Source organism: Diadema antillarum, unplaced genomic scaffold, assembly GCF_040938485.1.
Source record: "Diadema antillarum isolate AM-2024a unplaced genomic scaffold, OU_Dant_1.0 seq00001914_RagTag, whole genome shotgun sequence".
NCBI classification, from domain to species: domain Eukaryota; kingdom Metazoa; phylum Echinodermata; class Echinoidea; order Diadematoida; family Diadematidae; genus Diadema; species Diadema antillarum.
The window spans coordinates 88,323-115,391 of NW_027272577.1; the positions used below are offsets into that span (position 1 = coordinate 88,323).

General features: G+C 39.6%; 1 protein-coding gene across 2 annotated transcripts; it reads left to right on the top strand.

Annotated features, from left to right (window-relative positions):
* Positions 1–1,849: 1,849 nt before the first annotated feature.
* On the top strand, positions 1,850–26,080 carry LOC139713146 (dual specificity mitogen-activated protein kinase kinase 6-like). 2 transcript variants are annotated; one of them, XM_071624897.1, is made up of 11 exons: positions 1,850–2,032; positions 9,048–9,252; positions 11,355–11,424; positions 13,232–13,394; positions 15,567–15,686; positions 20,627–20,746; positions 21,745–21,924; positions 22,907–22,984; positions 23,915–24,054; positions 25,021–25,066; positions 25,936–26,080. In XM_071624897.1, exons 2-11 carry the CDS (start codon positions 9,240–9,242, stop codon positions 26,038–26,040), a joined length of 1,035 nt encoding a protein of 344 aa, XP_071480998.1. In that variant the 5' UTR covers positions 1,850–2,032; positions 9,048–9,239; the 3' UTR covers positions 26,041–26,080. The 2 variants fall into 2 exon arrangements, with proteins under 2 accessions (XP_071480998.1, XP_071480997.1); XM_071624896.1 differs by lacking the exons at positions 1,850–2,032; positions 9,048–9,252; positions 11,355–11,424 and having other exon boundaries at positions 13,116–13,394.
* The last annotated feature ends 989 nt before the right edge of the window (positions 26,081–27,069 follow it).

The window sequence follows — 27,069 nt, forward strand, 5'->3', positions numbered from 1 at the left end:
ATATGCTGGATAAGAGGACTGCAGTTTATGACACAATTTTGGACAACATAATTCTGTACAAAATATAAGTAGAATTCCACAAAATCTATGTCTTTAATGAAAAGTACACATTCCATTGACTTTTTACGGACATGTGTTAACGGTAATGAGTATTCCCCCTGTTTTGTTTTGTTTTTTTGTCAAAAGAGATTAGTTAAGTGCTCTTTCATTATGCAAAAAAAAAAGTGACAGCGGTATGTTGAATTTCTTTATTTCTTTATATTGTTATCCATAATGACGTCATGAAGTGTAGTAAATTCCTTATCCAGCGATGACTGATAGGCTCCCTACAGAAACTTTAAAATTATATTACTTTTGAATCGATTGCCCGATTTTCATCATATTTTCACCGATGACGTGTTCTATAATATCACTCCTTTTACTCAGTCCACATTTATATTTGGACTTTGGTTTCCTTAACAAAATACTAATGGAAATGGGGGTGGGGGTGGGGGCTGAGCAATTGTATATAATGGCATGCTATTGTATCGTCATTAAGAAAATTGCATAAGATACCTGCATGGTTAAATTAAGGAGGTGGAAATAGATTGAAATGAAATGAAATGAAATGAAATGAAATGAAATGAAATGAAATGGAATGAAATGAAATGAAATGGAATGAAATGAAATGAAATGAAATGAAATGAAATGAAATGAAATGAAATGAAATGAAATGAAATGAAATGAAATGAAATGAAATGAAATGAAACACATTAACAGTGTGTAGGTAAATGTACCAAGGAGTTATAAGTGTATACTTAGTACAATCATGGAGCTACAGCAGACACAGCTCAATGACTGGAATAATCTCCTTGCATACCTACATTGTAACCTCCTTGGTATTAGGGCCTTCACTTGTAGTTATAGGCCCTACTTGAACTTAGAAATATGATCATGTATAATGTACATCGCATTACATCCTACTATGGAAGAGGATTTTCGGGGGGGGGGGGGGGCTGCACAACGGGGAGGGGGGGGGGGGGGTGGAGATCAAGGTCAATGCCCTCCCGCCCCCTTAAACGGGAAGAATCTAAGGATAAAACCGTTGCAAAATTCATGAATTTTTCCCCTGATTTTTTTTTCGGTTTGTTTTTTTCCCTAGCCAAAAAAGTAGGGGCTGATGCAGTCCCCCCCCCCCTCCTGTTCCGCCGCGCTGCCCCTGTGAAGATGCTTGTCGAGTAGTGTACCTCCTCGATCTCACCAGGGAGGTGCCCACCTCCCTGATCCTACCAAGGAGGAAGCCCCTCCACTTTTGTTCTTATGCCTATTTGTTGCTAAAGTATTGTTGTTAAGATATACGTTTCGGATGTATGTATAGTAGTAATCAGTGTAATTCACTGATGGTTTGTTTGTTTGCCTGTGTGAACACAAAGTGGAAATGAATTCGCATCAATCCATCAATCAATCAACCAATCAATCAATCAATCAATCAATCAATCAATCAATCAATCAATCAATCAATCAATCAATCAATCAATCAATCAATCAAAGCTAAGAAAAGAGTTCACAGGTTGACATGCTATGAAATCTTTATTGATCTCGTTAAAAGTGAGTACAGGCTGCATGAATACATAGCGCCGAACAGTACGTGCTGTTATACGTCTCCGTACATGAACCACGAAACTCGAGTCTCACACAGAGCGCTAGCATGATCGTATACTTAGTACCCTAGTCCTACCCATAGTACTTGTACCGTGGTCATCATCACGGGCAAGCTACGTGAGTGAGTCATCAGAAAAACCCTATGCGTATTCCCATCGTGTGTTAGCTAGCTGTATACCTCGCATGCTTTACGCTGACTGCATGTTATGCTGCACAAACGAGCTAGTTCGCCGGGTGGTGATGACTAATCGGCCGCAAACACCTTACTGCAAAAGGTAGTCCGCTGCTGATGCGAACTGAATGCGTCTGAAGAGGCTGTCCAGGAACGTGGTATGTCATCTGTTGCGTCCGTCGTCAGTCCGAAACCTCAGTAGAATCTTGGAAAACGAAGGTATCTTATCTGCCCGTTTAGAGTCGATTATTTTTATTTGGCAACGCCCTGGGTACTCTGTCATCTGCAAACACGCAGTCTGTATTACAGCCAGGTCTCTATGTTATGTGTGTATGAAAGTGAGTGGAGTGCGTAAGATTTGGTGCATGCCGAAACTCACCTTCGGGCAGTTTGGCTTGCGCCAGTGCATATTTAATTTTGTGATGAACAGCATCAAAACCACGTAATATGTTCGATCTAATATGTAATGTGGGCGCTAGTGTACTTTCGCACCTGTTTGTCGACACTAGCGCCTGTAATGTAAGGTATTTCGAGCACTGGAAACGTATGACATGTTGGTTGTAGAGCATCTATTCTAAAGTTACTACCAGATGCAGATCTCGAAATACACAGGACACACAGGTCTGTGAATGACTGTATGTGGGATGATAGTTTGACTACAAATTAAATTTATAGATTTACAATCCTTGGCAGACTAATGTTAGATGCCAAGGCCCAAGCACATATAATAGTATAAATTGTTACACGGAATGATCCGTCTGTCCGGAGGAGTCTTTTAATTTTTTTTAAAAACGTTATCGGCTCTCCTCCGTAGAGGATCGAGTGGATCTGTGTCTGTGATTCTGTGAAGCCAGATGCAGTCTCCTCAGAACTTCAAACCCCAATGACCAGATACAGACCGATCTTTTGGTCAAACAACGTAAATAGATCCAGATCAACATACGGATACAGAGTAGATTCTAAGCGTTACATAGAATCTTCTTCTTCTTGGGTGCGGTACTCATCCAGTTGCTGAACACAGAGACTCCAACCCCAAGCACCTTCTGATCTGGAGATTCTCCCACCTGAAACCCCGAGCAAACGGGAGACCCAAGTTTATGTGTGCGAAGCGCGAAGTTCCTAGGGTTATAGATGCTCTCTGGCGCTATCTAAGGCTTATTTTTGCAACATACGATAGCAATAAGTAAGAACTCCTTTCCAACGGGAGACATTGGGCCAGGGCGGGAGAAATCAAATCTCAAACGGGAGAACGGGAGATTTTGCAAAAATGGGTTTTCGGCGGGAGATCTCCCGTCGAAAACGGGAGAGTTGGAGTCTCTGTGAACAGGCTTTGATGAGAAGCACCGTAGAAGTAGAGGTACGTGGTACTGACTGTATTTGTGGGTAAACTGAGCCCCATTGTAATGGGGCCATGTATAGGGGCCAAGTTTAGCAGTTTAATAGGCCGGGTTTACCCACAAATACGGTAAATTATTTTCCAACACTGCACTCCTATTCTTTATGCAGGTGCCAACCAAAAGGGGTGTGCGAAGATGTTGGTGGAGCACAGAGAGAAGTTAGACGCTAGACCTAGCTGTTTTGCTCAAAATTGTAGTTTTGTACTTAGATTAGGCAAAGAGTAATTACAGTAGTTTAGTTTAGAGCTATCCCGGTTTGCAGTACAATATACAAACGTAATATTGTAGGGCTCTATAGATGTAGATTGACAAAATCTCTTGCGACCTTGTCCTTAGAAAATCTTCCACCCTCTCTGAAGAGTCAGAAGAAATGATACGATCACTAATTGTAATTACGACTTCGGCAAATGCAAACTCACTCAACACCCAGGATACTCATATCAGCTCATTTGGTGATTTATACTGATTTGCATCCCATACTGTATGGGCAAGAGTGACCAGTCAATGTGCAGTCAGCGTGTCCCTTTAGCTCTTTGCAGCAGGGTATAACCCGGTATATGCAGAGTATTTGTACATGTACATGTACATGTACAATGTAGCAGCAGGGTGCCCGACTTTGCGACAGAGGAGTGTTCCGGTTTGCAATGTGAGGCGATGGGCGGTACGCACAATGAGAAGTTACATGTAGGTTAAAGCAGCACTCAGTAGATTGCAAGCATGCGGTGAATGCATGTCCGATATGCCATCTGATCCAAACTGGAACATGCCCCCTCTATCATCTACGGTAACCCTGTTTGCGGGCTCCTCAAGAAACCTTGTGAAATTGTTCATTTTAAGTATTTGCCGCAATCGTGAGCAGAAGGCCACTCTTACTCTCTACCATTTACTCAAATTGACCTCCATAACACAATACATTTAAATACATACCTAGGCATATATCGTCGGCCTTATGCCAAAAGGGCCGTAAAGAACTTTCCCTGTTATGCCAAAAGGGCACTAAAAGTGTACAAAGTCTGTAGCATTAAGGGCCTTTTGGCATAACAGTGGAAGTGATTTAAGGCTCTTTTGGCATAAGACCGATGATATACAGTGTGTAGATTAGTAAGTACGATCATGGAGGTAGAATGGAGGTAGAAATATACACGTAAGCTAAATTGTTAGTTGAATCAAGGAACTGGAATTAAACTCACTTGTTGCGACATTTCGCCAATTATCCATTGGCTTCTTTGCGGTTCTTTGCGGTATATCTTGCACTATGTAAGGGCTGTTCCATCATCGTGAGCGTCATTCACTTCTTCTACATCAATTTCTGCTTTATTTCTATATGAAAACAGCTTGTATTGCAGTGTTATTGAAATAAAGTATGCCCTTGTTTTGTTGTAAAACTCATATAAAGATGGACATAGCAATCAAGGTTGAGCTCAGTAGATATTTGATTTTGCTGACCCCATTCAGGTGCGTCTTTTGTGTATAACAAAAAGAGTTTGTGAGCCCATCAGTGCACGGTCTTTTCGTACCTTGTGTCCGTGGAAAGGGGGTACATGTACCACTTGACTGCTTTCGCACAGGTGGATTACCAACCTGTGCGTTCTCTGTCAACTTGCAAAAAGAATCTCGTTTAGGGACATTGAAGGCGCTTGGAGAATTGCGGGAGGAACAGGTGAATACTGGGCACTGATATACAACTGTAGCTCAGTTGGTAGCGCATCTGCCTCCAGATCCAAGGATACAGGGTTTGATTCCTAAGTCTTGGTGAGCATTGTTGTGTGTAAGCATTCCGTCCCCTCTAGTAAGAGTAAAAAACATTCTGTCCATCAGATAGGACATGAAATTGAGGTCTTGTGTGTGAGTTAGCCGCGACTCGCGCACGTAAAAGGACCCACTTCATTCATTCATCGCAAAGAGCAGGGTGCTAACCTGGTGAGGTAGTCCCCTACCCACCCACACAAGAAAACGGGTGAATGATGCCAACCGCGTGCGGTTCACCCTGGGTGACCAGTAATAGTCAGCAAACTGTATGGACCATGCACATTGTGCCATATGCTTGACTGAATAGCCATTCATACTTTTAGCAAAAAAGAAAAAAGAAAAAAGGATGAAGAAATATTGTGTCATTGTGCATACTGTACATGTACTTATTAGGCTAGTCCTACATACAACAAACATCTATGTACAGTGTATGTATCCACAGGCAGCGTTTGTGTAATTTTAGGCAATTGTAGCCATTTTTTTTGGATCTACACAGAAGGAACTCTTTTTGTACACATATCGTTTGCGGTCACTCCAACATTCAAAGCAACTACATTGTAGACAGCTTCATATTGGTAAATACTAAATTTCTGATGAGTACTTCACATTTGCTGGCAGGAAGAAGCAGTGTCATGTAACATGCACAGGCAATGTGTCACAAGTTCATAGAGCACAGATGAATGTCACTAACTTCCTTCTTCAGCTTGGATTATTTCTTCAGGAAAAACAAAACAAAACAAAACATAAGCATTGTATATGTTACAGTACATGTATACTTTGCATCCATTTTTGTGGCAAAGATGAAATATCAGTGGTGTAATTTTCACTGGTGTGCAGTGCTCCACTGTACAGTGAGTGCCATTTCCAATGAGTACCGGTATATGTCTTGGATTTTATGTGTTTGGATTGAGTGTGTATCTAAGGAAAAATGTTCTTGTCTCGGTTTCGGTGCACCAGACTTCTCTGTTCATATTCTATCTGTCTGATGAGGGAAACCTATTGTCTTCACATGCACACACACTGAGTGGTCATGGATGTAATGAAGCATGGGAAAATTTCTGTGTTTTCACTCATTATAAACCAAGGAATCAAATTACTGTGGTTGGATCCAACCGATTGAAACTTTAAAACTATCATTTTTAGACATGTACATGTATGGTTATCAAATTTTGCTCTTATAGAGGACACATTTCGCTGTGTTTAGCAGTACAGTTCAAAGTTGCTTTAGTTGGTTCCATCATATTTCATACTTTCATTCAATATATAGATCTAAGCTTTGGTTACATTGTACACATGTACGTCATTTACTCATATTTATAGCCGTGTATAGTCAATTCACCCTGATAGCAATACATTTGGCTTTGTAGCAATACGTTTTTGTTTGTGTTTTGAATTGTCATATGATGATTTTGATGTTTTTTGTGCAGTGATATGAATTTTATTTGGTTTTATCATGAAATATGAGAAATTAATTCAGTTTAATTCAATTCTGTTCAAAGTTATGACAAGGTGAATCCACATTAATGATGTTTTCATTACTATTCTGTTGAGATATTATATCCAGCATTTCACACAGTGACGGGAAGGATTGACATTTTTTCTCAAATCCTTCTGTTTCTTGCTTTTTTTTTTCTTTGATGATTTTGTAACCTGAAATGATAAATCTTGTCGGACAGAATGCTACGAATAAACTAACGCTGCACACTGGTCCGACACTCCCTGACCAGTAAAAATCGCTGTCGGACCAGTAATTTTTTTCAGGAATGGACTGGTCAGTAGAAAATGGAAAAACATGGGAACCTACTGGTCTGACAGATGGGTCGGACCAGTGGAAAAAAATGGGTTAGTGTGCAGCCCTGGCTAAACTTAGGACATGTGTGGTAAACAGCAAACATTTCCTATGAAATAATATACCGGTACTTGTGGTGTAAATCAGGAGGATTATGTGATCATACAAGTGCAACTTCCTGTTTATTGCAGTTCACACACAATGTGAATGATCTCACTCTCGGTGGGTCCACATTAGACTACATACAATGTACTCTTCATCAACATTGTAAAACGTCATGTGCATCAACAGTCTGGGTAACCGCAATATGGAATAATTATTGTATCTTTATGTTCAATCAGTTTGTTTTTTTGAGGGGCAGCTCCTTTTGTTTTTAGTAATAGCTTCCCCCTTCTTTTTTTTTTGAGGAGGATACTAGCTTTATGTTTACTTTATTTCCATAGTGTGTTGCAATTTTTGCCAAAAAGGTGTCTTCCAATGGTGAGGGAACCTAATTTGTGTTTCTGAAAACTAAATTGGATATTTTAATAAAAATGTTGAGTCCTTACAAGTCTGGTCATCGTGTTTTCAGGAGCACTGGAGACGCATTTAACTCCCCCTTACTTTTTAATCCCTTCTGTTTTACAATTCTTACGAAGATGTTAACTGTTTCTCTTTTTTTATATTGTTTAATACTTAAAAAAAAATACAAGTTTCTTGAAAAATGATGTTTTCCCCAAATTATGTCATTGCTTGTATATTGCAGAAAAGAAAAGAAAAATGTTTTTTCCACCAAAAGAATACTGCTGTGCTGTTTACAGGGTTGTCATCCCTTCTACAAGTAAAAGTCATGTTTTGAGCAGCAGTGGAGATACAATGTACATTTGTGTATAAATTCCCCCTCACTTTGGTTGCTTCTGTTTTACAAATGCCTCTTTTGAGGCTACCACCCTATACAGATACAAATTTATATTATCATCCCCATTTTGAATGAGCAAGAAAAAACAAACAAACAAACAAACAAACAAACAAGCAAACAATTCAACAAACCTTGAATTTTCTCTGAATGCATGCAGTGCCTGCCATATGTTTCATTATTGTTTTCTTGGGGGGAGGGGGGGGGGGTTGATGGGAGTTTCCATGGTCAAGTTGACTTTGAAATGGGATAGTTAAGTCTAGAATTAAATAAACACAGTGATAGTTTGCTTGATATTATTCAAGAATTAAGAAGTTGTTAATTTTTCATATTTAACTTACCATAAAAAAGAACACATCTCTTGATAGGGGGATTTTTTTTTTTTTTTTGTTCCCTCATCATATTTGTGTACATACAGCATTGTACATATGATTGTTTGTTGAAAATACATGCCCTTTCTCTTGAAGAAATATTACAGCATTAAAAATCAGTGTTTTGGACTTTCGATTCATGCTGTGGTCAAATATTGTAATACTAGTTTCTGCCATTGTAATATGTGCGTGCGAGTTGTTGTTTTTTTTTCTCCTGTCAATTTTCAAGACTAGGAAAACCCGATATGTGTTGTTATAGTTTGCAAATATATCACTTCCTGTTAAGATTGGCTTAGATACATTTGTACGTTGAACTTCATAAATGGCCCAGTGTTAGCAGTCTGCAATGTCATGTATGAAAATAGCCAAAAAGTTGTGAAATGCAGGCAAATAAATTCCCTGAACATTCCCCGAAGCGCACAAGACTTCAGTCGCTGTTACTCAGTGCCCCCGTCGTAATGCCTTATTGCTCAATGTCCCTTGTTTTTTCCTTTTCTCCCCATGTTGGACCTAATTACATTAGTTGGTTTCCACAAACGGACACCCCTTAATTTCCTATTTCTCGTTCTGCCCAGCTGTGACACGCCTTTGGTGGTGGTTATCTCCAGATAATACAGACTTGTGGCACCTGTATATTATTTGTTATTCTGATTACTGTTTTTTTCTTTAAGGGGGGGGGGGGGGCTTGTTTATCAGTTTTCCTTGGTTGAATGTTGGATGTGGACAGGAAGGAATTTCTGAATTGTCTGCGGTTAAAGTTTTTAGTCAGTCATTTGCCACTGCCAATTTTATGGAGGGGGGGGGGATGGGGTGGGGAGAGGAGGGGGAGTAGTAACAAGGAGAGAAAAAAAAAATAAAGGGGTGAAGGGAGAGATGTAATGCAATGTCACTTTGAACTGTCAGATAAACCAACGAAGCCTCCAAGAGAGGAAATTAGCGCGTAATGGAGATGGAGGGTAAAACAAACAGCCAGGACAAGAAGAACTGATTTCGTCCTTCCTTGTTTTTTTTCTCTCCCCCTTCATGTTGGCAGACTTGTCTGTTACAAGCGACCCAAGTCACAAATATCCCGAGTTTGCCGGAGTAGTATGTGCAGTTGAGGATTTCCCCTGCTTGCAAGAAGGACCACCAACCACCCCCTGACTGTGGCGTTATCAAGAGCCAGAGGAGGACGTCGTGAGCATTCTGCGCTTCCGACTCCGACCGGGATTCTACACCGTGCGTCATGGCAACCAAAAGTAAGGGAAAATGCTCAGTGTGGGATTCTAAAGTTTGCTCATGCTGTGGAGGAGATGGGAATATGAATTTCTTGATCCCCCCTCACCCCCATAATGGATGTCAGAGATTTTGGAGCAATGTTTGGTGTAGATCATCACCTCAAATATTGCATTGGTGATGGCATAGACATTGGAAATCATCATAAACCATGATCACTCTTTTAACTTCCACTTTCCCCTGTGTAGTATCCTTAGACAGTGCGGTTAAAACATATACTGTAAGCCAGCTTATGTTTATTCCAAAAAGAAATGTAATCAAATTGAATGCAGTGTCATTTGCTAAAGATTTTACTGTTTTGATGGGGGTTTGGGATATTTTATGTCTTGTACTGATGTTGTGCATTAGTCAAGTGTCTCGCAGGATAAAAGTATGCTATTGTGGGTCCATTTTACAGCATTGCTAGATGAATTCTCTCACAAAGATTTCACTCCTGTGTGGCAACATGTACAGATGTATAGTAAATAGGACTGCTGTTATTCTGATGCTGTATAACCTATGGTGGCCCAATTCAAGAATTTTCAAACTATGTTGATGTTCAAAATAACGATCACTTTTAAAAGCCTGCAAAATTTTTGAAAATTATGCTCTGACTATCAAGATATCTATGATTGAAAAATTACTGTGCTCATAAACTGTTCACTCATGCTTTGTACAGATTAACTCATTCTGGATTTATTCTATTCTCTATAAGAATAAATTGAGTACCAGTGAATCTTGTTATAGATATTTGAAGCATGCAGTATTAGATTTCAACTGCAGTTTTTCTGTGGCTCTACTCTATAACATAATATTAAAAACACTGGTAGTTTGGGAGACCATGCAGCCAAGATTGTTTAAAAATGAGTGCCATTGCTGGATAAGTGCTGTTATCTATAGTAGCTTAATGAGAATAGAGCTCATTAACTTGAAGGTCATGGTAAACTTGAATGGCGCGTATGAATGTACTATATTCCACACAGAGCGTGTGATGAACAACATCGTAGTCTTTACTCTTGAAAGTGAAATGTGTACAGCTGTATGTAATGATATGTTCGGAAGACAGTGCACTGCATGAAACTAGCATTCTCTTTCTCTCTCTCTCTCTCTGTACGACATATACATTTGTAGTATAGTACAATCAACCGAAATTCTTTTAGTTTACTCGTCTCCTGTGTGCTCACATTAACTAAATCAATCATTCTCCTGTGGTTGTGTCTCGTCAAGTTTATGTGTCCCTGAAGACAACCAGTGTTACTACTCACAGTGAAATATATCCATCACATTTGTGCTATTGCCTTTCTTATGTAGGCCTTTTTGTCTTTATAAATCAAAACTTAATTATATTTGTGCCATGTTGCCATTTAAGTGATTCTGCAGTGGGCTTGCTAAAAAGATATAATACAATCGTGTATCTCGATACTGTATAAGCTCTTATTTTCGCGAGGGTTTAATTTTTGTGAAATTTGCGAATCACTGTTGGACCGCAAATTTAACAACATATGAAAATGTCACCACGCACAAGGGTAATAGTGCACTTTATACAATAAGCCTCGGTGTCAATTCGCAAAAACGGCATCTTGCAAAATTGTCTATGACCTCATTCGTGAAAAAAATCTGTACGAGAAAATAACAGCTTGTACTGTATTCTATCAAGAATATAAAAGTCTCCCTGATTTGGGAATCTTTTTTGCCAATTTGGATGCATTCAACTCATCTTCATCTCCCTGATTGTTCTTTGAAATGATGACTGAATTTGAAACGTGAGAGTTGGAAGCCCTTCTTGTATGGTGCTTACTGTTTCCCACTTTGAATTCATGACAGCATTCAAGGCAAGATCCATATCAAATTTTGAATTTCACTTTTCGTATCAATATTGATATTGAGTGGTTGAATTGCTTTATTTTTGGTTCATTGTTGTAAGCTTACCACTGGTGATTTTTCTTAAATCGCTTTTAAAGTGCTTTTAGTCTGTTTTTTTTTTTTTCTCCAATCTGTCCATCAGCCCTTAAAATATTCAATTGATAGTAACAAGTTTTCCATTTTGAAATTCAATATTTGTCTTTTCTTCATCTCATGTTTATAGGACCGAAGTTCAAAGGGCCCAAATTAAGATTTGGAGAACTGCCAGAAATTACCAAGCCCGAGGTTAAAAAGTGAGTACTCTTTGAGGTATAGTGAAGTACCATACTGACAATGGTGTAGTATGGGTTAACCCATCCAGTCCCAGAACCATGTTTCTGTACTTTGATGCTGTGTCTTTTGCTTTAAACTCTGTCATCATTAATTGCTAGTATTTCATATGTTGCATGACAACTTTCTTTTGAGTCCTATCCAGGGTTTGCAATCAAGCTGATAATAATATCTGTGGCAGTATTATTCCAGGACACAATGGGTTAATAGTCTGCTGTGAACGTAGATATTGAAACGAACTGGCTAAGTGTCTTTTAAAGGCATTACTTACCATTTGCAAATGAAACAAAAACCCAACTTTAGTGCTTAAAAATAGTTCTAAAATGTGAGTTTGGGATAGAAACAACCAATGTAAAAATGTTAATCGGTAAAGTCAGTGTGAAGTATTGTTAAATTATAAAAAAATGTGAACAATTGTCATAATAAAATTGTTTTTAGAATAAACTGTCTACTTTTATGGCTTATTGAGAAAAATAGTGATATCTCCTTATATCTTATTGTGAAATTTTTATATGGTAGGATGTTTTTGTGATACAATTGACCCACACATGTGCATCAAATGTGATGACTCGAACATTTTTTTTATCACCGCTCCCAAACAATGGGATGTGAATAGATCCTGTGTTTATTCTTGGTCAGGTGAACTAGCAAAATTTAACAAGTCAACATTTCTGTATTATACTACAGTTATAGTAGCTGGTGACTGATGAAAACAGCACTTCTTAGATGTCTCAGAAGGTTTTCATTGTTTATATGTAATTCATTGTGGGGGAGCAGTAGTTTTACTGTTATTGTTTTATACAGACAAATTAAATGGTCTATATTTCTGTGTTAACATCAAGATATCAATACTTAGTCATCAACGAGTGTGCAGATATAAATGCAATATGTAGTCTGAGATTATGAGTGATATTCAAGTATGTAGAAATTAAAGCTTATTTGTATCCATGCATAAACACCCAATTTAGTGTGTGTCATCGTTGCTTTCGGATCTATCACATGAGTTTGCAGTACACCTCTCAATGAGGGCAAGGGTTTTACTCTTGAGGCATCCAGATTGGGTGGGCGGTGGCATCTGATTGAGGATATTGATGTTTTGACTGTGGTTTTGCCTGTTGTGGTTTATTTTGAACTTTTTTCTTTGAGGGGTGCTCCACCCCCCCCCCCCCCAACACAACACTAACACCAACAGCAGTTTTGTGGTTTGTGTACATACAGAGGGAGGAAGGGTGTGGTGAGGTGCTCATTCCCACCTGTTTCATTTTTGACATGGCATGCTCAGCTGACTTTTACATCAACCTTTTTCCCAGAAGACACACCTACTTATGATTAGGGAATTTACTTCAAACATTCAGTGATTTAGTGATTCAGTGAATTCCCATGCAGAGAAATTAGAATGTACCAGTACTAATGAAGTGTTAGGAAAATGAGACAAGTATAAATTGTAAAGTTTGGTTTTAACAAAATCAAAGTGCCGATGTAACTACTAGATTGAGACGGCTACAGACAGTCATGATGTCCCCTTAGTAAGAATAAAATTTATTTAAAAAAAGAATATAAGGAGAATTCCACAAAAGTGTACTGAAAAGTATGCATTCCTCTGACTTGTGACTGACATACAATGCATGTACGTGTATGCTAAGCATTTCCCTGAGGTTCTTTTCCCTTCTGAAAAATTTAAAATATGTTGAATTCTCTTTGTATTTTCTCCATATGTGATGCTATTCGATTGGGTATTCATTCTTTGTGTTGTTACCGTTGTTTTGGCAGGCCACCAGTCGGGCTGGACAACAAGGGCACACTAACGATAAGCGGCCATGAATTCGAGGTGCACGCCCGCGACATGGTGGTGCTGGAAATGCTGGGCAGAGGGGCGTACGGCATCGTGGAGAAAGTCAGCCACACACCGAGCCAGGTGGTCATGGCTGTCAAGGTAAGGCACATCCCACCCGCTGCTCTGGGTGACTTGGAGGCAGGCTTAGTGGTGTAGCTGAGTACAGTCACCACTGTTTAATCAGGACTGTGGTTTACCAGGAACACATTTTAATATGACAATATAACCGTAGCACTTCCCAGGCATTTTGTATTTACTGTTTTTAAAGTGGGACAAATTTCCATCAGATATACATGTGTATACAAAATAACAAATTTTGCCTACACTGAATATTACTGAAGGAGGAAAACTGGCGAGTTTCAAAACCAGCTGTAGCCATGGGTATTGAATTAAACCTTTTAGCACATATAGAATTTACACTGTACATATGTGAAGGAGTTTTGATTAAGGTTTGCTTCAGATTTATTTGCTGAACATTGTGTCACATAGTTCACCTAGTACACTGAGCCCAGCATGGCCCCTCAAGGTATGCTGTTACTCACATTGGCATGTATCAGTCCCAGTTGCAAGTTTATTAAAACAAAAGTCCTAGTGAAATGTGAGTTGAATTTTGTTTTTGAAGATACATATGAAAGGTACATGTGGAGACGGAGCTTCTTAGGGACATTCATTGTGTATGTCAATTAGTGATGTAAAGGACCCTTTATTGAACTAGTCACCATTATCATCACCATCACTATCACCATCACCATCATCACCCTTGCCATCATCACCCTTACCATCATCACCATCACCATCAGCACCATCATCATCATCATCACCATCACCATCAGCACCATCATCATCATCATCACCATCACCATCACCACCATCATCATCAAGACATCATTTTAATGATCTAGTTTTCCTGTTCTCAGAAGTTGGATGACTCAGTTTCCTTTGTAGTTCTGTCTCCAGGCCGCCTGGTCTGTTGTTGTAAAATAGTGTTTACGTGCATAGAAACATGACTCTGTGTGCCTACAGCATCAAGTGGATGCTATTGTGTGAAGATGATACCAAAGATCAGGAATTAGTGTATTCCACTGGTAATCAGGTATTGCTTTGTAATTGCTTTGTTCTCGAATGAGCCTTTGTCATCCCCCAAATGAAACTGAAACTTATTACTAGTTTACAGCGGTGTTTGCATTGCCAGCAATGCAGGTCAGTCTTTACACAGGCATTATGTAAACAGTGGAGATGAAGTCTTACCAATGTGTAGTGAGTATGTAAGCAGCGCATCTTAGACTCGAGGTTTCGCCCTTTCAAAGGTCAACAAAAGTAGCCACAGAGTAAATTAGTCAGTCTGTGTGTATGTTTGTACGAATTTGGTTCTTATCTATTGATGTGAATGAGAAGCTGCCATTTTGCACCAATTGATTATGGGGCATGCCTCACATGTGTTGAATATTTGCTCCACTGTGTGTATTGTGTGTGTGTGTGTGTGTGTGTGTGTGTGTGTGCGTGTGTGTGTGTGTGCCTTCAAATGGGAACCAGCCAACAACAACAACAACAACAAACAAAAACCCTGCTAGCTGCTGATTCATACACGTACCAACCGTAAACATCCTTGCATGAAGAATGGGTCTTGTCAGATCTAAATTGAGCATTAATGCACTTTGCAGGTATTTGTAGGTTTCTTGACGGTATTTTGTAAGTTGGTAGGTATATATAGGATGGCCCATTGCATGAATACTTTGCATTAAGAGCTTTGTATCAAGCACAGTAAAAATGTTTGTTATTATTAGAAGTAGTAGTATTAGTACTTAAATTTGGGTATTCTTCCATGAGGTCTGTGATGATCCAACACTAGGGTTAAAAAGTGGGAGATACCCTGAGACAGGCGGGGCAACAAGCTGGGAAATAATCACATACGCAGTATATATGTGGGTACATGACATCAGTTTAATTGGAAATACATCGTTAAGAGAAAGAACTGCAAAATTTCTGGTGACGTTATTCCTTCCTTCTCGTTTGCATAACTGGAGCTGTAAATGTCAGATCTTTCCTTTGAGCTGTGATGGAGAAGGCAAGACATAAAAATTCCACTATTATTGCTTGCTGTTGTACTTTTACTTTTTGTGTTTTGTCTTATAAATAAAACAGTGAAGCATTGTATGACAATATTGATAGTTTACTGTTGACGCTGTTTTGGGGATAGGGATACCATCTCTCTTGTCGGATTTCTTGTCACTTTCCTCACATGGCAAGTTTACTTTTGCTCTCATCCGACAGAAAATGAGGGCGCAGGTGAACAGTACGGAGGACAAGAGGATATTAATGGACATGGACGTCGCCATGAGGAGTTCAGACTGCGGCTACACGGTGGAGTTCTTCGGTGCTCTTTTTCAGGAGGTGAGACCCCTTCCCTTACCCTCCCCCCCCAAAAAAAAAAAAAAGAAAAGAAAAAGAAAAAAGAAGAAAACTGGTGCAACAAAGATGATGGTTCTTGATTTTATCGGATTTTCATTTGGGACCTTTCGCGCCACTTTGCAGTACTCTCAAGTGCCCTTGCTACGACGAATGAACATCATTTCTTCTTGGAAGCGCACTGCGTCTTGTCCCATATCTTTTTCTTCAGGTGTAATGCATGCTTTTCATTTCCCCATTGATTCAGAAAGAAAACAAAGAGAGTTTCAATGACTTGAAGTATGATGTTCGATGAAGCACTCCTTCATTTCTGTCACGCATGTTTTTCTTCAGACTCTGGACATTTGTCCTTGTTTGACTATTCAAAGAAAGAAAACAGAGATTCAACGGCTTGAAGTATGGTGTTGTATGAAGCATACTGCATTTCATCATTCATGTTTTTCTTTTTTTGGGGGGAGATTCTGTCCATTTGTCTTTGATTGACCATTACAGAAAGAAAAACAGAGAGAAAGAGATACAAGTGTAGATAGAGGGAGAGAGAGAGAGAGAAATAGACAGAGAGGGAGGTAGATAGATGGACAGAGATAGATAGACAGATAGATAGATAGACAGACAGATAGATAGAGATAGATGGACAGATAGATAGACAGAGATAGATGGACAGATAGATAGACAGAGATAGATGGACAGATAGATAGACAGATATAGATGGACAGATAGATAGAGATAGATGGACAGATAGATAGACAGAGATAGATGGATAGATAGATAAATAGACAGAGATAGATGGACAGATAGATAGATAGATAGAGATAGATGGATAGATAGATAGACATAGATAGATAGAAAGATAGATAGACAGAGATAGATAGATAGAGATAGAGATAGAGATAGATAGACAGAGATAGATAGATAGACAGATAGATAGATAGATAGAGATAGATGGATAGATAGATAGACAGAGATAGATAGAAAGATAGATAGACAGAGATAGATAGATAGATAGATAGATAGATAGACAGAGATAGATGGACAGATAGATAGATAGACCGAGATAGATGGATAGATAGATACTAGTAGACAGAGATAGATGGATAGATAGATAGATGGACAGATAGATAGATAGACAGATAGATAGATAGATAGACAGAGATAGCTAGACAGATAGATAGATAGACAGAGATAGATGAATAGATAGATAGAAATAGATAGATAGATAGATGGATAGATAGAGATAGACAGACAGATAGATGGATAGATTGAATAATAGATAGACAGAGATAGATAGATAGATAGGCAGAGATAGACAGATAGATGGACAAAGATAGACAGACAGATAGATAGATAGATGAATAGACAGATCACAAGACAGATAGATACTGTATGCGCCAAATATTTCGCGAAGTTTTTATTTTTGCGAATTTTGCGAGTCAGCTGCTAATCGTGAAATTGATTAATCCTGGTATGAATGTGATGTGCGCGTACACATTTCTCCATTCAGTACAGGACTCCACGATAGCGAATTTAACCACTCGCTGAATCGTCGGGAAGTCTCGATTCGCAAAAATTGAGACTCGCGAAATATATAGCGTTTACAGTAGATAAAAAGACAGAGAGAGAGAGAGATAGAGAGATTCAGTGGCACACGGAATGATGTTATTTTCACCAGCAAGAGGAAGCAAGGGATATTCCAATTTTCACTTTTCTTGGAATCGCAGCAGAGATCATTTTGATGCTTTTTGTTCTTTGCTCATGAGTCACATTAGCCGAAAGTCTCAAGCGAGCTATTTTGATAATTCTCTATCCAGCATCCACTGTGTGTTTTGCGTTAATCATGCTTTGTGCATAAGCTTTTTTTTCACGTCTTCATCTTTGTCTTGAAAACTACTGGGTGCATAGGACAGGGCCCAAATACATGTACCTCAAACTAGCAAATTTCATGATTTTTGACAGATTTATCTTCTGTGGGAAAACTGGATGCTGGATTTTGACCATAACTTTGCCGGAATTATCAGTTGGGGGGGGGGGGGGGTCATAGTTTGTGCTGTTATAGATTAATAGGGGGTGGGCTAAGGCAGGGCCAGATACCCCAAATTAAATCCCCGATTCTCAAGATTATTGAAGTAGTTTGCATAAGGTGGAGTGCAGTGAAGGCAGATTGTGATGCTCAGGTGAGCACTAGACCTGCAGGTCTCCTTGTTATATGCTAGGTTAATGTGACAGACCTGTTATTGTTACTGACAAAAGAGAATGGTAGATGATGTACAAGTTATAGTGACGAGTAGGTAACAAATGGGAACAGTTAGAGGGAGAAAAGGGATTGAGAATAGAAGGCAATGGGGTAGTTTATGGGATAGGGCTTGCAAAACGAAATTGATGATACTGTTAATTCTAGTGACATTTTGAGATCGAGAGTGTTATTCTGTGAAAAGAAAAAATTTGGGTGGAGTTGCCTTTATAGTTGAGAGTGCATCTGGTTTCATTGCCATGTGTTACCATGTGTTGCATGTGAGCTTGCTGCTGTCACTGTGAAGGGTGGATGGTGAGCTTTCGAGGATCAGGAGCAGGTCTGCTCTACAATCAGTAGGTCCTAGGTTCAAGCCCCTCAGTGAAACCAGCTGAGCTCAGTGCGTAGTGTGTCATGCGACGCCTTCTGTTTAGAGGCAGAGTGCTCTGTCCTTTGGCAGGACCAAGTCGCAACTCAATTCGTGTTGACAGCATAGATTTCTTGGTGGTTTCATTTTCTTGAATTTTTTCGAGTTGATGATAATGGAGTCTTGTAATGCGCCATGTCTGTCACACAGTGGCACTCCTGGCGCAGGAAGGTAAGACCTCCTCTCACATTGGTTCATTCAGGAAAAGACCACAATTGAAAGAAAGCACACATTTACTGAAACAAAAAGGTTTTGAGTTCCCTCATGAACAGAGGGAATGAGGTCTCCATTCTCAGTTTCAAAGGCAATGAGTTCCAGAGAGAAGAGCCAGACTGGGTGAAAGCTCTGCTGCCCCATGAATGATGAGTACAGGGAACTCAAAGGGTATGAGCAGTGGATGAACGAAGAAATCTAGTTGGTCTGTACTTATGGAATAGATCCTGAAGGTAGCTGGGTGCTGTGCCATGTAAAGAACGAAAAACCAGGATCAAGATCTTGTAGACAATTCGCTTGTCAACTGGAAGACAGTGTAATTTATGGAGGATGTGAGAGATGTGTGAAGTTTCCTTCATTAGAGTTACTACATGTAGTCTTGCAGCAGAGTTCTGGAGCAGCTGGAGGCGATGTATTTGGTAGTCTGGTAGGTTTATCAGGACTGCTATTCGAGAAATTAGCGGCACACCAAAACATTACCTCCAGCAACACAAATGTAAAGTATATTGTCTCTAAGGTGGGAAATTGTAAATTAAGGGATAACAGGTGTCATTCTGTGGGTTTTGATTGCAAACTTGACCCATCGCAAAGTTTTCTACCACATCCGCATATTTGAGATGGCATGCTCAGAAAACACATATATTTGGCATTGACAGTCTGCGTAAAAGGTTCCACCTCACTTCCTGCAAAGTGCATGGTAGAGACCCTAGGAAGTGGTCTGTTCCGAACATCTTCCAGGAAATGGGCGAAGAATGCCAATAGTGTATTGTTGTCCCCTGGGTAACTAGCAGTGGTCGGTGAATGTTATCACCGAAGCACCGTGGGCAACGCAGCCCAGAATAGATTGACGTCCAGATGGATTAGTGATTGATTGGAAGCAGGGGGTGGGGTTCTTCCTGCCGACCAGTCTTGAACTTCTGAAGATAACTCCATGTTTTATTCGACAAAGAGTTGGGCAAAGGCTGATAAAAAGGAATTTGAAACACTTATTCACAGTAATCAGGAGTTGGTCAATGATGCCACAATCTGTACAGACAGCTAATTAAAGTCTGCAATTTTGTAATGACTTTTATGGAGCCATATATATAAGTGAAAGAGGAGGAGAGAATTCTTATATTTCTCCTGGGTATGACAAATGATAGTTACTTGTACAAGTGTATGTGCGAGGTAGACCACATGTCAAGTAGTTCTGAAACTTGGCAGTATTGCAATGTTGTTGAGACATGCAGTAGTTGTTGTCTTGGCCAGTCTTAGTTCTTGATCAATCATAACCCTGAATCATATCAGGGATGGATGGATGGATGGATGGATGGATGGATGGATGGATGGATGGATGGATGGATGGATAGATAGATGGATGGATGGATTGATGGATGAATGGATGGATGGATGGATGGATGGATGATTGGATGGATGGATGGATGATTGGATGGATGGATGGATGAATGAATGGATGGATGGATTGATGGATGAATGGATGGATGGATGGATAGGTAGATGGATGGATGGATGGATGGATGGATGAATGGATGGATGGATGGATGGATGGATTGATGGATGAATGGATGGATGGATGGATGGATGGATGATTGGATGGATGGATGGATGATTGGATGGATGGATGGATGGATGAAAGGATGGATGGATGGATGGATGGATGGATGGATGGATGGATGGATGGGTAGATGGATGGATGGATGGATGGATGAATGGATGGATGGATGGGTGGATGGATGGATGGATGGGTAGATGGATGGGTAGATGGATGGATAGATTGATAGATGGATTGATACATTGTAGATGATGGATGGATGGATGTATGGATGAATGGATTGACAGATATATAGATGGATAGATGATGGATGATTGATAGATGGAGGATGAATGGATGGATGGATGGATGGATAAATGGATGGATGAATGGATGGATGAATGGATGGGTTGATGGATGGGTTGATGGATGGATGAATGGATGGGTTGATATAATATAGATGCATGCATAATAATTTGTATTTCCTGCTTCTTATTCCTCATCCTGCCTTGATTCTGTCATTACAGGGAGATGTATGGATATGCATGGAGGTGATGGATACGTGTCTAGACAAACTCTACAAGTACAGACTGAGGCCGCAACAGATCTACATCCCTGAAAACATACTCAGCAGGATAGCATTCTCGGTGAGTCCATAGTAATGCTGATAAATTCTGATATTTCACGTCATGAAAATTTTCCAATGATTTCATTTTTGCTTGACTGCACTCAGCTGCAAATTTTATACAATTACAGGATTGTATGGCAAGATATCCAATACAAGTATACTGTTAGTGCAAGATTATGAGCAAATGAAATTCATTGAACTATTTGAAGATCAACAATATCTTTAAGAGCTTCACCGAAGGTAACGCTAAATAATTTCGTAGTGGCAGCTACTTCCGGTTACATTCGTGTGTGTGTGCTCATGGCCGTCACTTGTGCATCGGTTTTACATGCATCATTCTCCTAATAAAACGGCAGTTGACCCGTTGAAGACGAGTCCCGAGTATGCTCGGGCAAGTGTGTATGGGAAATGCTTGTAGCAAAATCAGCCCATTCTCAACAGGTTAATGGTGACAGAATGTCTACATACAGTAAAAACTTCATCTGACAAGAGTACATAGTGTGTCTATTATGCGCATGCCATGATGTTTAGATGTGAAACAGTGATGTGTTGTGTCAGAGGAAACGAAGAGGGGAAATCTCATCCAGTATTAGTAGACCAAAATTCACAAATGTACTTTTTTCCCCCAACAACAATTTTTGACAGACATGTTTGTGGTGTATGATATTAAAGTGAAACATGTTTTTTTTTTTTTTTTTTTTTTTGGTGCCCTCAGTGGATACGATCATAAGTTCTGTCTGTTCTCAGATATTTGAAAAAGATGAAAAGGAGTAAAAATGCTGAGTACAAAACAATTGAGAGCTGTTAAACACGTATATCACACACAAAATTGCTAATTAGTCTTACGCTCTTAACTTTTGCAATATTAACTTTATTGATGTGTCTGACTTTTTTCTTAGAATTGTCACTGATTAACTTCTCTGATCTTTTTCTGCTTTCATACAAAGCAACAAAATACTATAAAGCAAATTTCCTTTAAAAACGTGAGCTATTGCCACTGTATGCTTTTATTCACAGATAGTGAAAGCATTACAATACCTGCAGAGTAAACTCAATGTCATCCACCGGGACGTCAAACCGTCCAATGTCCTTGCCAACCGCAACGGCAAGATCAAACTTTGCGACTTTGGCATCAGCGGGCAGCTGGTAAACTCTCTGGCCAAGACGCAGGATGCGGGCAGCAAGCAGTACATGGCTGTGAGTTCATAGGGTCTCAAACATGGGGGGAGGGGAGATGGGCTCAGAGTTAATGTTGTTTGTTTGTTGTTTCTATGTCTTATTTGTCTTTGAGTCATTAGATCTTTTGAGTGGTCTTGCATTTCCACGAAACAAGAAAATTCTGACCCAGAGGCACACCATTGAACCATTGTGTTCCCCCATTGTCAAGCATCTGATTGCAAAGTTCTTCAGGAATGTTTCACATTTTCATTTCCTTCCTTAAAACTCATTGTCAGATTTCGACCAAATTCCGTGGGGGGTCGTGCATTGGGGCAGGGGGCACAGGGTGGCTCAAATGTAGCATGTAATCCTAAGGGGCAGAGCTTTTATGTGCTAAATAGTTGTAAAGTTTTCAAGTGTCATAATTTGTCTTTGAAAGCAGTAAAGGTATGTGCATATCAGAAAACAGATGTAGCTACAGTTATGTACCTTTCCTGATAAAGAAGAATAATTGTACTTCAGGGCTCTGAAGAGATTTTGGTACAGTTTACGAAGTGTGGGGATGCAAAGGAGAAGTTGAAACTAAAATGGAAAGATTTAATCAGTGGTAAGAGTGTGAAGAGCTAGTACAGGCTGGTGTCAGGGAATCATTTTGTGAAATGTATGATGTCACTCAATCCTTGCATGACTATAAAATCTGATTATTATAAAGAATTTTTGTTTGTCTGCATTTGTGTCAAGCTAAATCTGATGATGATTTAACACACACACACACACACACAACTAATTTGTGCAGTATTTAGATGTAAAAGCCAAAAGAGAGTGAAAATGAGGGGGGGGGGGGAATCCAAAGTGATTTGCACTGTCCACAAATTATTCAAAGCTTGAATATACAGACAAGGTGTTTTTGTCATGCGAATCTCCTTGTGACGAAATATTGAAACACACTGCTGAAGTAGACCTTCTTTGTCATTCATGTGCATTATTTTTGTTTATGTTGATTTGAATCCTTTGCTGACAGCCTGAGAGAATAGATCCAGAAAGGAGCTCAATGGGCTACGACGTGAAGTCAGATGTATGGAGTTTTGGCATCTCAATGGTGAGAGAGAATCTGCTGTAACATACAGCTGAGGACCAAGCTCATCAATCGTGAATTAATTCAACTCTGCATTAGTTGCAGTCTTCTTGGTGGAGCCTTACTTAAGAATATATGGAAATAAATAGAATGAAAAGTGAATATATATCATGAATACATATATGGCTAGTCAATATATGACAAGTAAAATATCAAGAGCATTTGATGATGACATGAAAGTTTGATGTTGCTGTTCTAAAAACGTATCCCTCAGTCTAAGTTGATTCATGGATGCATGCTAAGATCAGTTATAGACTAAGAGATCGTTGATGAGGGAGCGATGAATGTGATGGAGGAGTGGAGATTTCCTCTCACATTCAAATATTCCGGAAGCAGATTGATCCAGGTCTGAGTGCAAAAGTGTGATTTTTGCACTTTGGAAAATGAAAAAGTAGGCTTGAGTGTCTTGGTATGGTGGGTGATGGGTAAAGATTTACCCCCCTTGGGCTGAAATTTAAAAATTGCCTCAGAGTCTGTTGTCCTGTGAGGAATTACCCACGAGCATATTATCCTGTTCTGAGGGAAAGCCCTTTAGGGATAATTTTCCTCAGAGAGAATAGTCCGTGGGCTTAATTTGTTCTGGTGCTAGATAAACAAGGGTGGATTGTCCGTCCAGGCGACTCCTGTTATAACAAAGTCCCCCAGAGTGGCAGTTTTCTTTCGTTATATCTACATTTTATTAAAGCTGAACAAATAAAGTGTGTAAAGATATATAGATAATAATATTTTGGTACCTAATTTTTACTTCCTTGTAACAAAATTTCTTGTAACTGTATTTGTTTTGATAGGAGTGCCACTGTACAATTTGAAACCACATCATAAACTATGTAGTCTTTATAATTGGATTAATGTTTCCTTGTCTTGTGTTTTGTTATGTAACTGCTGCTGCTGCAGATTGAAATCGCAAACAACGCCTACCCATACGAGAGGTGGGGCAACATGTTCCAACAACTCAAACAGGTGGTCCACGGCCCCTCCCCCACCCTGCCGGAGGAGAGGTTCTCCTCAGAGATGAATGACTTCGTCAACCAATGGTAACTATGGAAATGCATCATCATAAATGACAGCGCGAACAATGCAGGCCCAAGAACCCTCCAAAGTCTTAGTACTCTTCTCTTCGATATAAGTTTGGACCGGAAAACTTGTAGAAAACATCAAGGAGAGTGGAAACACTGTGGTATTTTGGATAGGTCTCTAGGTTGACATTTAGGTGATCCCATGTTTGAATTTTGCCTGTTGTGCACATTTTAGATCAAGAGGGACTCCTTAGTCAAGATGTATTACCCACAATAATGTTCCTTGGCGATCTTCACATGAAAACACATGGGTAGCTATCAGTGACAGGGTGATAGTAAATGCAGGTCCCTCAGAGAGAACTGTGCTCACACTGTAGAGGTTTTCTTCAGTAATTAAGACCACATCGTCATCATCATCATCATCATCATCATCATCATCATCATCATCATCATCATCATCATCATCATAAATCATCATCATGAATTATTATCATCACCATCATCAACTTCATCATCATCGTCATCATCATCATCATTACCATCATCATCATCATCATTACCATCATCATCATCATCTTGAACTATCATCAACACCATCATCAATGTCATCATCATCATCATCATCATCATCACCGAAAAGGAGAACAGTTGTACTTGTGAGGAATCGATAAGTGATAGACATTGGTTCGTGAAAAGTAGAGCTCTGTGTGTATCAGTTTTTGTAAGTGTCAGTGATGTAAACTGTAAATTTTATTTAGGATTATGTGAAATTGCGCGCACACACACACACACACACACACACACACACACACACACAATCAAGTTCCATCTTTGTGTTTACCTCTGCCAACAGATTTTCATATTAATGTTTTAAGAAAGCTTGCTACACAGTAGATTGATTGAAAGATCAACTGTTGATTTTTTATCGTCTTTCCTCTTTACCGGTGATATCATTTTTTGTGCCCCCTGTTTTCCTCTTTACAGCTTAAACAAGTCATATACAGAGAGGCCGTCGTATAGAAGATTACTGGTGAGTGCCTACTGTAAAGTTTCAAAATATACTGTTTGTGTGTATGTTTGCTTGTTTGTTTATTTGTTTGTTTGTGGTAACACCATATCGCGAGAAGAGATCAGTGTTTTTCATTGATAGGGATATCAATCAAAAATCTCCATGTCAGTAGGGATTGCTTGGTGCAGCTGAATGTGAGGAATATGACGTGAGTCACCCTTAGGTGATACGTTCTGGAAACAACCAACACAAATACAGGTATATGGGACAGTGTGCAAGAAGGCACCATAACAGTCTACACCTATTCAGACCAGTCAAGAAATGCTTGGAATTACCATGAAACCTTATAATTGGAATATGGTTAACTAGAACAATGACTTGTTTCAAAAGAGTGAATTTTAGCATACATGTATTTCCTTTGTTTCTACTAGAATAGTGTTAAATATTATTCATACATCGTATTTCGTGTCACACCATAAGTACACTTACAAGTCGATACTCAGGTTTAGTGAGGTGATGAGACTTGTAGAAGGGCAAAACTTGTTTGAAATCCTGTGAGAGCTAGGAATTTCAAGGAAAATTTCTTTGTTGCAAATGCCCATACTGGGTACGGATCAAAAAACAAAAATCAAAAACAAAAAAACTACCATTTATACAAACTGCTTCTGATGTACATTGAGACTTGGAAGACTTATTTCTCAAGAGCCGCAATGTTGTAACCCCCCTCCAAAGAAAAGAGCCAACTTCAAACATTAATCCCATTTGCCGAAAAGAGCTGCTATCATCCTTTGCATGTCAGATGCGTTTCACCACCTGGGCAACCACGTCAAATGGCTTATGCTCATCCTCCTCTCGTATTCTGTCCTGTGTGTGTTTTTGTCTCTCAACAGGAGGACGAGTTCATCAAGAAGCACATGAACGTGACGGAGGAGGACGTGGCCGCGTTCATCACGCCGATTTTGAACGCAGAGCTCCCGGCCGCGGCGACGAGTTAACGCAAGCTCCCCCGCCAGGCCCACGCCCGCCCCCTCTCCTCTCTTTCTTACCTCATCCAGCCCCCTTCACGTTTCACTTCCCGTAGCAATCTTAGTACGTGGCATGGGGGAGAGGACGCGCGAACTATCAGTTGGCCCTCCCCCCGCCCCTTATAGCTTTTCATTAGAAGCGGGAGTTTGGATGTCATGAGCGGAGTACCTTCCAAGGGATGTCGGAGAGAAACATGCTGCACAAAAAAAAAAGGATTGAGGAGAACAAGTTGGATGGTGCGACTTTACTTCCTGCATGAGATGGGTTCCTATCTCTGGCAGTATCAGTCAGTTAATTCCCCTTCCCTACCCCACCCCCATCCTATCCCGTGGCTTGTCAGGACTACATCTGCACGAGAAGATTATTTGAAATCAAATGAAAAACTGGTGACTACTTTCTCTCCTTCTTTTATTGTTTGGTGATCTTTTTCTCCTTCTTTTTATGGTGACCATATGTGACTGGGGTAAATTATTCAGTTTGTAACAAACAAGGTTTTAATGCCCAGCAGTCATGATGGAGGCACTAAATTTTAATATGCAGTTGCGCAGCATCTGACTGATTTTTGTCGTTTGCAATTGACTCATCATTTTGAGCAGAACAGTTAAGTTCAAACAAACAAGTATGTTATGAGATATAACAACCCCCATATGTTTTTGTGTAGCCTCCAATTTAATCAGATATAACAGATTGTACCATATAGGCACATAATTTGATGGTACCATATCATTAAAAAAAGTATGCATGTGCTTTTTGATGAAAGACTAAAAGTGACGACCTAGGACCTGACGTCAGCACCATGACCTGTACCCCCAAACTCCGAATCCCGTGGGTGCGATGTCTTATCAAGATTCTTGTTTGAGCAACTAGAATTTAATGCCAAAATTGTAAACATTATCGAAGGTTTTTAATGTTGAAATACTTTCTCATCCACCTAACCTGCCAAAATATCATGCACCCCAAAATTGTCATTAATTTTGGGGTTTTTTATACATTATTTT